The sequence below is a fragment of the Phalacrocorax carbo genome, chromosome Z, assembly GCF_963921805.1.
Source record: "Phalacrocorax carbo chromosome Z, bPhaCar2.1, whole genome shotgun sequence".
NCBI classification, from domain to species: Eukaryota; Metazoa; Chordata; class Aves; order Suliformes; family Phalacrocoracidae; genus Phalacrocorax; species Phalacrocorax carbo.
Genome location: NC_087548.1, coordinates 27,939,099 through 27,953,628, shown reverse-complemented (window position 1 = coordinate 27,953,628; position 14,530 = coordinate 27,939,099). Strand labels below are relative to the sequence as shown.

The window sequence follows — 14,530 nt, the reverse complement described above, 5'->3', positions numbered from 1 at the left end:
AAACAGAAGTAGCATGATCAAGCCAAGAATAAAGATTTTGTAATAAGAAGACAAAAGTGCCATTCGCTCTTCCTTGCCTGCCTCCTTAATCTGCTTTCAGGTTATTAACATAATTAATGCTGCCCAGGAAAACAGCCCCATCACAGTAGCAGAGGCCTTGGACAGAGTTCTGGAAATCCTGCGGACAACAGAACTTTACTCCCCTCAGCTAGGTACCAAAGATGAAGATCCTCACACAAGTGATCTTGTTGGAGGTCTGATGACTGTGAGTAAAACTAGTAAAGATTAAATTATTGCTACCGATGTCCTATATCACAGTTTAGTGTTCTGCTGTGCCAACATTTCACAAGCAATGGGAATGGGACTCATAATTCACCAACATTTCACTTAAGTATTTTGGCCTCTCTACTAACAGTAGGCACCAAGATGTAGTTAAGATATGGCCACATCTCAGTCCATTGGGTGCATTCATCCTTATACATAAGTGAACACGGTTGCCACTAGAAACTGTATCATCCAATCTGATTTGTCTCAAGAAGATACTTTTTAGAAACCCTAGAAGTTTAGATGGGAGTAGAGGGATGCTCTACAGCTGGTCCAGTGTAAGAGTGAGGTTACTTTAATCAGGTTCTGACTTTGGTCCTGTAACAGCAGCAACACTGCCTGCCAGAGACAGACTGCCTAGATTTCATCATATTTTACCTCATTTTTCACATACACTGAGCTAGTCCTTGTGAAAATAATATAAAGAAACTGAAAAATAAATTATAGTGGTTAATTTGAATGATGAAATCCTGCAGGTGCCAATGAAAGGGTCAAGGAGGGCAGTACACTGTATTGTCAATAATATCCTTTCTGGAGATGTTCCTTGGATCCTTTCATGCCTGTTTTGAAAGATCTTAAAACAAGGATGGTTCTTGTAGTGCTACAAAATGAGCAGTGCTTTTAATACCCAGGAGCAGTACCTAAATAGAAAGTGCATGTCATATTTTTGCAGTTAATGATGCATGGATACTCTGCCTAAAACTTATTATAAACTTGCCTTTTCAGGATGGTTTGAGAAGACTGTCAGGAAATGAGTATGTGTTTTCTAAGAGTAAGCCACTATTTTAAACTTCCCTTTACATGTGTGACTTCTTTTGTAGATGCTAGTGACATAGAGCTCCAAGCTAATTTGCAGTGGGATGTATGTCTTTGGAAATGGTTGTCCAAGTGAGTGCAGAACAAGTGCTAGACTGCCTCCATTTTGGAGTTGAAGCAGGTTCGAAGAATTAAATAATACATTTCAAAATCTAGAAAATCAGACTAGGAAAAAACTAAACTGTCACTCAAAGATATGTTCACTGATCTTTTTGCCTTATGTCCAAATCATCTGTAATAATATAAACCATATATACATTATAGGCTTTTACAGACTTTTTCATGTAAGGAAAAGAGTTGTTTTCTTGAAAGAGTTGTTTTCTAAATGGAATTCTGGGGGGGCAGGGAGAATCCAGAAATGTTGTCATTCCCAAATTCCATTTCAACAGATATGAACCTAAGCCATAGTCACCTTTCAGTGCCAAACACCATCAATGATGTTCCGCCCTGTATCGCACAGCTCCTGGATAATGAGGAAAGCTGGGACTTCAATATTTTTGAGTTGGAGGCTGTTACAAATAAAAGGTACTGGACTCCTTTCCCTGGATGCCCACAAAAAGGTTGTTGAGGAGCTGTAGTAGAAAGTGCTTTGCTCTGGAAAACTGAAGCAAGACACAGCAAATCTGTGAGAACTATCTTTATTTTTGTGTGTTGATACCACTTGTCCCATTTAACAAGCCCGGCACACACCATGGTCAAGATGCCACAGAGAGCCCTGTGCAGACTGTTGTCTTCCCTGGCAGCGTCCACAGCCCTTCCGGATTGTTTCCCATTCAACTTTTACCTTGCTTGACTCCCATCCACTCTGTCCAGCTGACACTGTTTGGCACAATCTGGTGTTATTACATGTTGGATGTCCCACAGATGCCCCTTCTTCCTGCTGATGCGCAAATGGTCATGCTGGAAAAAGCAAGCCTCTCCCCTTCCTCACCTAAACCACCCCATTATTTAGGAAGCTCTGAGGCAACTGTGGATTTTGATTATAGGGATAAAAAACTGGGATGGAGGGTAAACCAGAGACAGGATCAAGAGCCTAAGATTTTTAAAGCTTATAATGAAAGATGCCAGTAGTTTTGAGGTCATGCAGACCACAGAGAAAAGTGATTTTCATTCCAAGACGCAATGAATTGGAGAGACTCCCGGTGTCTTGTACTCTGTATGAAGAAAATTGCTATTTTTGGAATTTGCATCTATGTGGTTTTTATTTGCATATATTGGCTTTTGATTATGCCTTTCTCAGCTCAAGAGCCCTTAGATCATCTTGTGGGAGTGAAAAATGTGATGGATAGCTAGGACCCTGTCACAGGCAACACAGAATAGATGACAACCCAAAGTGGATTTAGATTTAAGAATGAACAAGATTAGAGATTTTACCCTACTTACTGTTTTACACACAGACTCGTCGGTGTCCTCCACAGCATTACATTCACCAGAGCTCAAATTCTCTCTCCAGCCAGGAAGTCACTGCTGGTAGGATTCAGAACGTGCCACTTATGTTTAGTCCAGCACTTACCACTTGAAGCATGTGGAATTCAAGGGCAGGGGAGGGGGTTACCAGAGGCAGACTCCTGCCTCAGCTCTAGAAAGTCAGCCAGGCCTCCTAGAGCTAGAAGAAATTTCCCATGCAATAGCAACCTGATCCTAAGAGCTGCTCTGAGAAGCATCAATATACTTTGCATATTGCCAACTTCAAAGAGATGGGAAGTAGAAATCTGGACCTCCTGAAGTCACAGGCTTATTTAAAACAGTAAACATGTTTTCTGACTTAGGGAGTTCCAGCCTTTGGGTTGTGCCCATGTCATGTTCAAAGTCTGCTTTTCTTCCCCAGAAAAAAAAAATATGTATTTTTGATTGATTGACATGTACTAAAAACACAAACCACCTGAGCTTTTAAGACTTTTTTCTGAAGCCACAAGAATTGGCGAAACTTTAGTGGACCTGCACCATTTCTACAAAATATATTAAAATAATGTCTGAAGGATGGTAGGTGTAATAACTTGTAACCTTGGCCAGGCTTTCAAGAGGTTATAGATGTGCAATTTAAAAATGTTTAATGGGTCCTCCCACTTATTCTTAAGGCCTCGTTGGTTTCTCTGTCAAAACTATTGCTCTTTAGAACACCGTAAGTTCCTATTTTGCAGCACTGCTTTTTTCTTCTATTGTTTTTCAGGCCATTAGTGTATTTGGGCTTAAAAGTTTTTGCTCGGTTTGGGGTCTCTGAGTTTTTAAACTGTTCAGAAGCAACGCTGCGAGCATGGCTGCAGATGATTGAAGCCAACTACCACTCCTCCAACTCATACCACAACTCCACGCATGCAGCAGATGTCCTGCATGCTACCGCCTTCTTTCTCGGTCAGGACAGAGTAAAGGTATAACCATCACCTCAGAGTCCTCTGGGCTAGGATTTTGGTGTGTTTAACCATTCTTTGTGTGTCAATCAAAAGTCAGATGTTTACTTAGATAATGGTCCTGGCTTCATAAAGTCTCTCTGCCCTTGAGTCTTTTCCTGTGATGCCTGCAGGCCCGCACAGTTTCTTTAACATCTGTTTATACAAATAAGGAATTTACATTTTTTATGTAGCAACAATGGGGGGAAAACCTAGCTCTTTTCTATCTTTAGGAAACTGATTGTTAGTAACTGCTCTTACTAAAGCTTTGCCAGTGCTTTGGAGAGGGAGGTGGTGAGCTCTCCTCCCTGATCCCCAGTGGCAGGATGCATGGGAATGGTTTAGAGCTGTGCTGGGGAGGTTTAGACTGGACACAAGGAAGCATTTCTTTACTGAGAGGGTGGTCAAACACTGCAAGAGGCTTCCTGGAGAGGTGATTGATGCCCCAAGCCTCTCAGTGATTAAGAGGCATTTGGACAATGCCCTTAATAACACGTTTTAACTTCTGGTCAGCCCTGAAGTGGTCAGGCAGTTGGGCTAGGTGATTGCTGTAGGTCCCTTCCAACTGAAATACAATATCCTAGCCTAATACTAATCCTATCCTATCATATCCCATCCCATTCTAAAACACAGAAGCTGTGTAGAGTCAGTACAGAGGCATTCAGGCAAGCACACAAAGTGGAAGGACACCACTGGACAATCCATCCACCATTAGAGGACTTAATGCAAAGATACTGCTTAGATGACAGCACAGTAAAAAGCTTCATTAAGGAAAGAGGGTTTGGGTAAGGGTGGAAAGGGTTGTTTTGGAGTAAATAAACTCTGGGCATAGTGAGTGAGTGGAAACCAATTGCAAGGAGGTAGAATCCCCACACTCAAGCTTTTGTGCCACATCATAATTTTTCTCTCTTGTTGTAGGGAAGCCTTGACCGTCTAGATGAGGTGGCTGCATTAATAGCTGCCACCATTCATGACGTAGACCATCCCGGACGGACCAACTCTTTCCTGTGCAATGCAGGCAGTGAATTAGCTGTCCTCTACAATGATACTGCTGTATTAGAGAGTCATCACACAGCACTAGCATTTCAGCTTACAACTAAAGACAGCAAATGCAACATTTTCAAGAATATGGATAGGTGGGTCTGCTGGAAAAGAAGAGAGTGTGTGTGTGCATGTGGATCGCTTATTTGGGGATTTTAGTTGGGGGCAGATTGAGAGCCTACCTTCTGAACCAGAAAATACAATTGAATAGAGACATTAATATTTAACCTCTTCCAGAATCTATGTAGACATGATTTTTTAAAAAAGGCTTTAATTTCCATACCCCAACCTCCAATTTGAAGCATATATAGTGAGATTTTTGGTAATCTTTTATGGATACATTGGCATGGTCTAGCTGGCAGCCTCAAGGCTGCATTTTGACCTACTGCCTTTTCATTGCAGGAGCCTCGAAATTACATTTTTTTGTGCCACGCATTTCCACTCAAGCAGCCAGATGCTGCATGCTGTGTCTTCACATGGCCCCATGCCCATTGGTGCTGCTGCATTCACATGGGTCAGCAAAGGGTGATAGAAGAGGGAGCTGAAGCTCTGGAAGAGTTGGAGGTACCCTGCTGCTGGGCATGCACATAGTCTAAGAACTCCCATTGCATTAGCCTAGCTTTTGCAGGGACAGGGTGGGAGAGAAAGGGATCAAAAAGGGAAAAGGCCTGACCCCAAATAGGTAATGAATTTGTCTACGTGCCCCCCATAACACTGTTGGTTTTTGAAAAACCTGAGATTTTAATTCCAAGCTAACAAAGTGAAATGGAAACATGTTGGTACCATTCCTGGAGAAGGTATCTTAGTATTACAGCATTAGGAAATTGAACTGTAAATTTTTATTTACTTCAGGGAATCGGTTTTGATTAGGCAAAAATAACAGAAAAAAGGCAATACAGGAATTCAGAGCTGGAGGAACAGAGAAGCATGATCTAGTCCATTCCTCCAACCCTAGACCATTTGTAACTCTGAAGGCGCCAGCTCGTGTGGATGAGCCCCCAGGCAGCATTTTGCAGCACTATTTGGGCAGGGACAAGGAAAGGACAGTGCTCTGCCTGGCAGGCTTGTGAGCAGGAAATATTTTTCTTTCCTAGAAATCGCTACCGGACATTGCGCCAGGCCATTATTGATATGGTTTTGGCAACGGAGATGACAAAGCACTTTGAGCATGTGAACAAATTTGTGAACAGCATCAACAAGCCAATGGCATCTGAGGAGGCCAGCGCACACGTAAGTGCTTGCAGAACTTCATGCCTTCAGACATTTCAATGACTTTTTCCAAGATAACTTTATTTTTTTCATTCACATTGTATTAATTTGCACTGTATTAATGCCCAAAACACACAATTGGATTTATGACCTCAGACCTCAAAGTGTGAAAAAACATTTTTATTTTATTGTTTTCTATGTCTGGCTCTGCCCTTAGCTCATTTAAACACTGCATTTGTAAGCCTTGGTTTCAAAGCCATCTGGTGTTCACAAAGCATGCAGGTGGGTGCTTTTGTACATGCAAAATGCTGTGCATGGAGCTAGGGCAACACTTGTGCCTATGGTCCTGCCTCCAAACAGCAGGATTTGCTTAAGCCTGGGGTTTTAACTGAGGAACCTGCCCGACAGTTTTATGCCTATGTAGTCTGGAGTCTTCAAGCATGAGGAATAACTCCACTGCTTCCTGACACCTCTCTACCCCATCCCCATTCCTGATTGTACCAAGAGATGTCCAGGCCTTTATTCCTATCAGTTACACACCCTAATGCTCCACCACCAGCCAAGGTATAATGCATAAGATGCCTCTAAGTTTCCCAGCCCAGGCCCCTCTTTACCTTCTCTTGTTGCCTCTCAAGGCTGAGTGCTCAATGACTGACAGGGTTCTCCAGGGCAATGTTACCTAAATATCTTACCACAGCTTAGTGAAAGTAATGCTTCGTTAGAAACACTGAAAAAAAAAATCAGACCAATCTGAAGGTTTGTGATATTAAAAATAAATAAAAGTAGCTTCTATCAGTTCTCCATAACTGCACTTTCTGCACACAGACCGTCATGGGTGCAGAAACCAGTCAGGGCCAGTGGGGTTTACGACTTTAGGGACAGCTTTACGTCAGTTGAACTGACCTGCTCCTAGGGACCGCTGAGCTCCGTTCTCCCGACAGTTTGAGCTGGAAATCACAAATGCTGCTGAGCTTCACTGGCTCTGTGGACACTTTGCACTCTACTGCCCACCATTTCCAAGCTCTGGAGGGCTCACTCACTCATTGTGGTACTGGTTTTGAATTTCCCTGATCATCTTCGGTGCCAGAAGCCCCACAGCACAGGGAAATGTGGTTTGGGCACAGCTGGGGACCCCGTATCACTGTTTCTGCACTGCATTTCCAGCACATCGCCTGGCGTGGCATTTCATGGGTTTGCCATAATGGAGCAGACTAAACCAGGACAGTGGTGATCCCACTTTAGATCACAGCCCAGAGGAAAAGAAGGTCCACATCTGTGGCTGGTGTGGAATGACCCGCTCTCAGGTTTCTCTGTACTTACATGTGGACCAGAGAGCAGCTTGCTCCACCAATTTCTAAAAAAACCCTCTGAGGTGTCACTGGGAAATGTGGCTTCTAACAGTACTTAATTTCTCCCTCTGACAGCTTAAGCATTTTTTCTGAAATGTTTCCTCCATCTCCACCCTTTAAAAATCTCTTTAGTTTTCTGGCATCCCCCACAGTGGCCTGTACAATTTAGATTCAAAAGCCTCACTGAAACCACACTGTTTCCAAGCTCTGAACACATTTCCAGGAATCTCCCTTTTATCCCATTAATGCATTTGTTCCACCACTTCCTAAAGAACTTCTAAATGCTCTCCATTCATTCTACTGCAGTCAGCTTTTCCAACCCATAGAAAACATTTTCTTTGACTCACTCCTTTATCTTAAAGGTTTATGGCAGATGCTATTTTAAAATGTACAAGAGTTGGACAGCAATAAAAGTGGGGCACAGAACCACTTCTACTAGAGACTTGCGTTTTTTTTCTCCAGTATTAGATTTCTGTTCCTTATTGTTAACAGTGGCTCTTCGAATTTTTGATCCTAAACAGCAGTTAAGGAGCACAGTTAATCTGGCAGCTCTTTGCTGGGCTACCCATGCTGAAAAAAAATTAACTGCTCAACATAAAGTTAGAAGATTAATGCCTGAATTGGCAAGAGTCACTGCAAAATATCTCCCCATAAACCACAAAGACATTAATTTAGCCGTGGTGGTAAAATGTATTTATGTTCGGTTTTTGACTCAAGAGTTGAATTTAGCAGTGAAAGAAGGCCATAATTACACAAATATATTATTCTGAGAATAGTGTTAATGCCAGGAGATGGAGGTTTTTTATTACTTAATAAGGAACATAATATACCTGTGCTCTTCTAAGTTGTTCAAAACGCAGAAGATGACGCCACAGCAGACAGTCCCCTCCACCTGGTCTCCAGTGCAGTCAATAAGCAGTTTGGTATTTTACTGCCTAGCAAGCACAGACTTTCTGCAGTCAGTCTGCCACTCCTGCATTTTCCTACTGTTAATCTCACAGATTATCTGAGACTTAATCCTCGCTGATAACTAAAACCAAAAATATTCCAGGCCAAAGGTTCAAAATCTGGCACAAAGAAGGCAGTTTTATTTGAAAACATACTGGAACTGAATTGCACAAACCTTCTTTTCTGCCTGTAAAAGAAACAGTCTGTTGTGCAAGTCAGTTCACCCCCCATGCCTGCCTCAATTTTCTCGTCTAGGAATGGAAACCAAACTCCAGAAACTCACCTAAATGAAGCAGCCCACCACCACCAATCCCACAACACTCAGCAATGAGGATGGTTTAGCAGCTTGCAGTTTGTGGATGCACCCCTTTTCCTGGTCCTGTTCCAAGAGGGCAAGGCTGGGATGCAGCAAAGGGTAATCACCCTAGCTGATAAAGAGCCTATGACTCTCTTATTTCACAAACATTGCTATTAATTCTGAGAATCTCCAGAACTGTCATACGTAATGGGGCTATCATTAGTTACTTAGCAAGGCTGCAATTCTCAGACATCACTTTCTCCCCCAAATTCCTGGTGCTCTGTGTGAGATTAGAAGGCATCAGGCTGGGTGCCTACTTACCACCTAAGTACAATAGAGCAGATAACAACGCCCTCACACCTGCTAAGAGGGATGCTGGCCACCAGCCCCTGTAACGAACTTTCTTGTACAGGGTGAAGGCAGCGACTGTGAATGTACAGCCAATATAAAGAATTTTCCAGATAATCAGACACTGATCAAGCGCATGATGATTAAATGTGCGGATGTAGCAAATCCATGTCGCCCCCTAGAGCTATGTATTGAGTGGGCAGGAAGGATTTCAGAGGAGTATTTTGCACAGGTATGTATATTTTTATAATTTGGACATTATATTATGAAAAAAAGTGCACATTGGCTGGTCTGCTGTTCCACACGGGGTCTGCCTGGCATCACCACATAGTCTAGACATATGCTTTCCATCCCCAGTCAGAACTGGCCCCTCACTTTCATGCAGAAGAATTCACCCCAGTCAAAGTTAGCTAGGTTAACCTTTGCTTACCATGAAGCTTGCAGTACAGAATGGTGGAAAGGAGGTTTTACACTTTCAACTTTCTCCATCTGGCCAAAACAAAATGATTTCATTAATCTTAGTCAATTTAATTGGCTGAAGTTCAAGACTGTCACCATTCTGGCTTCTAGTCTCAACACATTCCCTGAAGAGAGTATGAAGGTCCATACCTGGTGAAGCCCTCAGCTGATTCATCAGGCTGACCTTTTATCGTCTAAGATACACTTAGGTTGTATCTCCCTAGCTGTCAAGGTATCATGATCTAGCTTTAAATTGCCAATCTTAGGCACTAGACTACCTGCAGCAATGCAAGGTGCTGAGAACTGTTCTGCTCTTCATTCACCTCATCTGGTTATTCTGGGGACTGCTCTGCTGCTAATTCCAGCATTAGGTACTGCCTACACTACTTAAAATGGGGGGTTTTTTGTAATTAAGTTCTAAGACTATTGAGGTGATTGATTCCTCCACCATATTAAGCACAATGTTCCAGTTGTGGACACAGAATTAAAGGGCATACCCTCACTTCCATATCTTATATCTATATCTTATAACCAAACACAAGCAACATCCCTCTTAAAAGACAAATAGTTTGAAACAGCTACTAGAGATGTGGAAAAAAGAGATATCAAACTTGTCCTCTGCTAAAGGACTCTGCAGCCCCATTTTCCATTTTTAGCTGGTGTGCCCTAATCACCAGATAGAGTGTTCTGTCTCACCAGAGGTAAGAGCAATTGCAGCACTATGGTAATAGAGTACTTATGAAAGGGAAGAGATGTTGATTTCAGTCCCTGTTCCAGATGAAATAAAGCACATGAAACTAAGCCAGTTCACCTCAGGGGTTCTAAGGTTTGTCTCAGATCTCCTACTGCAATTCATCTAATCACCTGGCCTTTGCTATTCCAGTATGAAAGCCAGCAAAGCTCTGCAGGCTAACTGGAGTTTTGTTTCCTTAGACTGATGAAGAGAAGAGACAGGGTCTGCCTGTTGTAATGCCAGTATTTGACAGAAACACCTGCAGCATCCCCAAGTCTCAAATTTCCTTCATTGATTATTTTATAACAGATATGTTCGATGCGTGGGATGGTAAGTACTGGTTTCTTCTTCCTTGCTCTGAGGCAGAGATTTCTACAGACTAAAGCAAATAATCTCAAGCTGGCCTTGAGTCCAGTTTTTTCAGGGGCAGTACCCACATATAATCAGCACAGCATAGCATCTAAGCAATGATGCTGCTGAAGCCCATTTCACTGCATACACCACCAGCTTTATGAAAGTTGAGCAGTTACCAGACAATCTTTGTAAAGAAGGAAGGAGTAATGGCTTAAAACGAAACCCTTTTTGTCTAGGTTTTTTTTTCTTTTAGCAATGCATTTCTTCTGAGCAGCAGAAACTGAGACCGCAGTGGTTGCACGTTACCATAATTTAATAATGTCATCATACATTAAGTAAAGGGATATGCTTGAAACAGACTGAAAAAAAAAAAAAATCCCCATTTTAGCATTAGCTTACAGCTGAAGGAACAAGACAGAGTAGGAGAATGCCAATTTTAGACAAGGTTGGGCTGTTTTTCTGCCCATTCTGTATACACAGTATAGGTGTTCCTCCTGTCATTTCAGCATTTGCACATCTGCCTGTTTTGATGCAACACTTGGCTAATAACTACAAACACTGGAAAACATTGGATGAGTTAAAGTGCAAGAGTCTCAGGCTCCCTTCAGAAAACAACAACTGACACTAAGGCAAGAAAAACAGACCTCTTGATATACCAGTTTCACTGTGAATCACTTACTGACTTGGCTACAAGAGGGATGGTGTTTCCTTTCCAGTGAAATTAAGACTGCGTGGCAAGAAGGAAATATTCTGTTCATCACTTCTAAGCTTCTCTGAATCCTACAGAAAAATGTTTTCAAAAAGGCTACATAATCCACAGATTAATAAGTGCTCTTTGGAAATACCATTTTGTGGCAGAAAATGTACTTCTGAAACTAATTTCTAATACTGACTTCCATTTGTCAAATCTTGTAATCATTAAAACTGCATTTACTAACATTTCACACAACTGTTTCTCAGACAGAGGGGTAATCTAGTCACCAGTAGAGTAAGAATAGGTTGACAAATATGCATAAAAACTTCCTACTTATCTAGTATAAATTTGCTCCAACTCTATTGCTGTTCTTCAGCTCTCTGTACCATAGTTCTAAAAAGAACATGCACATTAGAACAAGTAAACCTCGATAAATATGATATGGTAAGAAGAAAAAAACAAACAACTGCACCATTTAAAACAACCTTCTTATTACAGAGACTATCTCTCAGATTACCACCTGCTCTCTCTTCTTTCTTTTCCTTACAAAGTCTTTATAGGAGTCAAATTCCCTTAGAATTGGTCACATAATGCAGGAAAATAAGCATGTTCTGTATAACTGGTGCCATCCACATGTTTCTCTGTCATCTTAGAGATGTTACCATGCAATTTTTCATCAAATTTTACACAAAAACTATTGTGGCACTTGCTCAATGTCCTTTTTTATAAAGTGGTGTTTGTACACATGGTCATCACTTTTATTAAACTGATCTAAATTTTATTATAAATCCATATATTGTGCTACTTACTTCTAGGATGAACCTGTCGCTTTTTAAAAAAAAGTTTCCAAGTTATAAATTATAACAGCATTATAATTTGTACTGCTTTTTCACTCCTAATAAAATGCTGGTTTGTTTTGTGATGTAAAAAGTATTTCAGAAGATGTAAATAAGTTAGAAATCAAACATAGTTTTTCATCAGTTTTAAGATACGAAATTTATGCTAAAGCTTCCAAAGCACAAATGCATATTTTTGTACATCTCATTTTAATCACGTGCAGAACATGAACATGAGTTCAAATTTTAGACTATTCTCAGACTATTCATTTAATAAATACTGGCAGAACTGCTGATTTTTAACACTGTGCACTCCAGACTGCAGGCAAGAGTGTAAAAGCTGTGGCTTCAGTTGAAGAAGCAGTCCACTACTCATTAAAAGGAAAGGTCTTGAGACATACCCTCTACTTTCCCTACGTTATATCAAGAGTAAAGGTAAAGGAGGGGCTTGGAACCAAACAAACCAAAAACCAAACCAAACCACCCAACCAGAGTTTAGACTGCTGTGAAAGAAAAGTGACAATGATTGTCGTTTACTGCAGGTAGCTTACATAATGTGCCAACCTTTTTTGTATGTTTTGTACCAAGTTCTGAAACAAAAGGAAACATTCATAAATTGTATGTGCAGAGAAATGTATATAAGCTATATTTTTGTTAGAATTGTAATAGAACATTACTTTGTCATAGCTAAGGCAGGTTGCTGTGTATTAAAATGCTGCATTGTGTATATTTGAAGAATGGTGTTTCTGGTGAAGTATGTTTATTCATTCTTTCTTATTACTTAATGCAACATTCTTCAGTGGATTTTTATTTAGATGAGTTGAACCTCTGGGTTTTTTTCATATACTGTAAATTGTTTGCTTTTACCATTTCTTTATTTAGAGCTAGTGCTCTTGGTGGTTGTACCTTAACTATTCTTATGATTGAACACTCACTGCAGCTTGCATTAGAGAAAAGAATTTCACAGCAAAGATTCAAAGCTTTGTCATTGTGATTTGTTATACATAGCAACACTGTAAGACCACATCCATGTAACATTTCAATTCATTATTTTTGCCACACTTCTGTCACAAGGAAGATAATGTGAATGGTAGAAGGAACCTAAGAAATAAAGTTCAGCCTCAGTTCTGGTTCACAAGTTAAGGCGTTAATGTGAAATCAGTATATTTGTTGCAAGATCCTGTGTTCCTTCTCACAGTCAGAGACAAAGCAAAGAAGTAGTTTGTGTGGAGATACGTTCTCGTTAAGAACAAAAGAAATCAGCATAGATTAATCATCATCTGCCAGATGTGCCAGATCTCCTAGACTCTAATCTGTCCAGTTGGCTAAGAGCTGCCTGCTTCATGCTATTGTCAGTGCACAGATATGTAAAACAGCTACCTCAGAGTTGTACAAGTATGAAGGGTAGGTCTGATAAAGATACTTACTTTCTTGATGAGAATATATGGAATTCTGCATTACTGTGAGGTGGAAAAAGAAATTTAAACGACACAAGGTGGAAGTAAAATTTCTAATCTGGTCACCCTAATTCTGCTCGCTGCACTTCCCAACAGCAAGTGACAAACTCTTATTTAACAGAAGTGGCCAGTAGAGCCTTACTGTGTTCACTGTTATGCTCAAAGTTCATTTGTCAAACAAAGAACTCAATTTAATACTTTCAACTCAACCATCTTTAAAGGAAGAGCCCTTTGGGGGATCTATTACAAATGGAGTGTATCCGAGCACAAGAGTACTTTGGATATAAATATTTATACATGCATGTAGGACTTTTTAAGGCTGAATTACATCACTGTAAAATGCACAGTGAATTGTGTGACTAGAACTGTTCAATTAAATAGGTCTGTTTCTCTACCAGGTATTTGGTTAAAAGCAGTTACATAAAATGAAATAGTTGTTCTCATAGTATAGGAAGAAGAGATAATGAAAAGATGATGTTCCTTCTTTCTAGTTATAACTGATGATAGCAGTAGCCTCTCCAAAAAGACTGTTTTATAAGCTTTCACTGTAAAATTTTAGTTACAATGTGTAAATGCACACTTTATATACAACTACACAGTTATTTCTCAATGGAAACATGCTAAAAAGAACCAAAGAGAAACTGATCTCCCCAGCTTGTACCAAGCTAGCCAAAAATGCAACACTTGCTGATAAAGACAAGCTGAACCAATGCAGGCTGGCAGGCAGAAAGGCTTAACATGCATTCCTCCCTCAAGTCAATACCATATTCCCAAAGGCACATTATCAACAGCTGTAATCCAAATGCCTTTCCTATGCTTATCTATAGAACAGCCACCCTGAGCAAAGAACATGCAGCTCAAGATTTAACGCTGACTTAACCTTCCTGAACTGAAAGGAGAGAGTAACTTAACAATTTCTCCATCTGTTTTGTGTTTTTGAAACACGTCATTTTTAGCTCTACACTCAAATAAGATTAGTTGTACAAGCTGAGTGAAGTGGGGAAAAAAATACAGCTCAAAATTTCACTGTCCCTCTGCCCCGCCTTCCAGGAATATTATGGTCAGATTCAAGAGGCAAAGCTTGGCTTCTGGGTGTTAGGGGGAAGTCAAGTCCCCATGGGGGCCAGAGGAAGCAAGTCTAAAAGGCTCCTTAGTTTCTTCAAGGAAGCTGGAGCTTCCTCCTTTTGCTTCTGCTCTTTTCAGGCTCGGCTTAGCCCTTTGTTTTAATTGCACTTACTGCAGCCACTGGATCATAAGTCTGGAATTACAGCCCTGTC

At 40.8% G+C, this 14,530-nt stretch overlaps 2 protein-coding genes across 13 annotated transcripts in view; one reads left to right on the top strand and one right to left on the bottom strand.

The window, feature by feature from the left end:
- The window catches only part of PDE8B (phosphodiesterase 8B), a 34,774-nt gene extending 21,906 nt beyond the window's left edge, over positions 1 to 12,868 (top strand). Inside the window, exons 12-20 of the mRNA XM_064438751.1 lie at positions 101 to 265; positions 1,051 to 1,096; positions 1,530 to 1,665; positions 3,311 to 3,509; positions 4,446 to 4,663; positions 5,663 to 5,798; positions 8,785 to 8,952; positions 10,113 to 10,242; positions 10,773 to 12,868. Coding sequence (XP_064294821.1) covers positions 101 to 265; positions 1,051 to 1,096; positions 1,530 to 1,665; positions 3,311 to 3,509; positions 4,446 to 4,663; positions 5,663 to 5,798; positions 8,785 to 8,952; positions 10,113 to 10,242; positions 10,773 to 10,888 — 1,314 coding nt within the window. The 3' untranslated portion in view covers positions 10,889 to 12,868. The remainder of the gene's footprint in view (positions 1 to 100; positions 266 to 1,050; positions 1,097 to 1,529; positions 1,666 to 3,310; positions 3,510 to 4,445; positions 4,664 to 5,662; positions 5,799 to 8,784; positions 8,953 to 10,112; positions 10,243 to 10,772) is intronic.
- Positions 1 to 14,530, bottom strand: part of WDR41 (WD repeat domain 41) — an 89,160-nt gene that overhangs the window by 47,602 nt on the left and 27,028 nt on the right. The window lies entirely within an intron of this gene.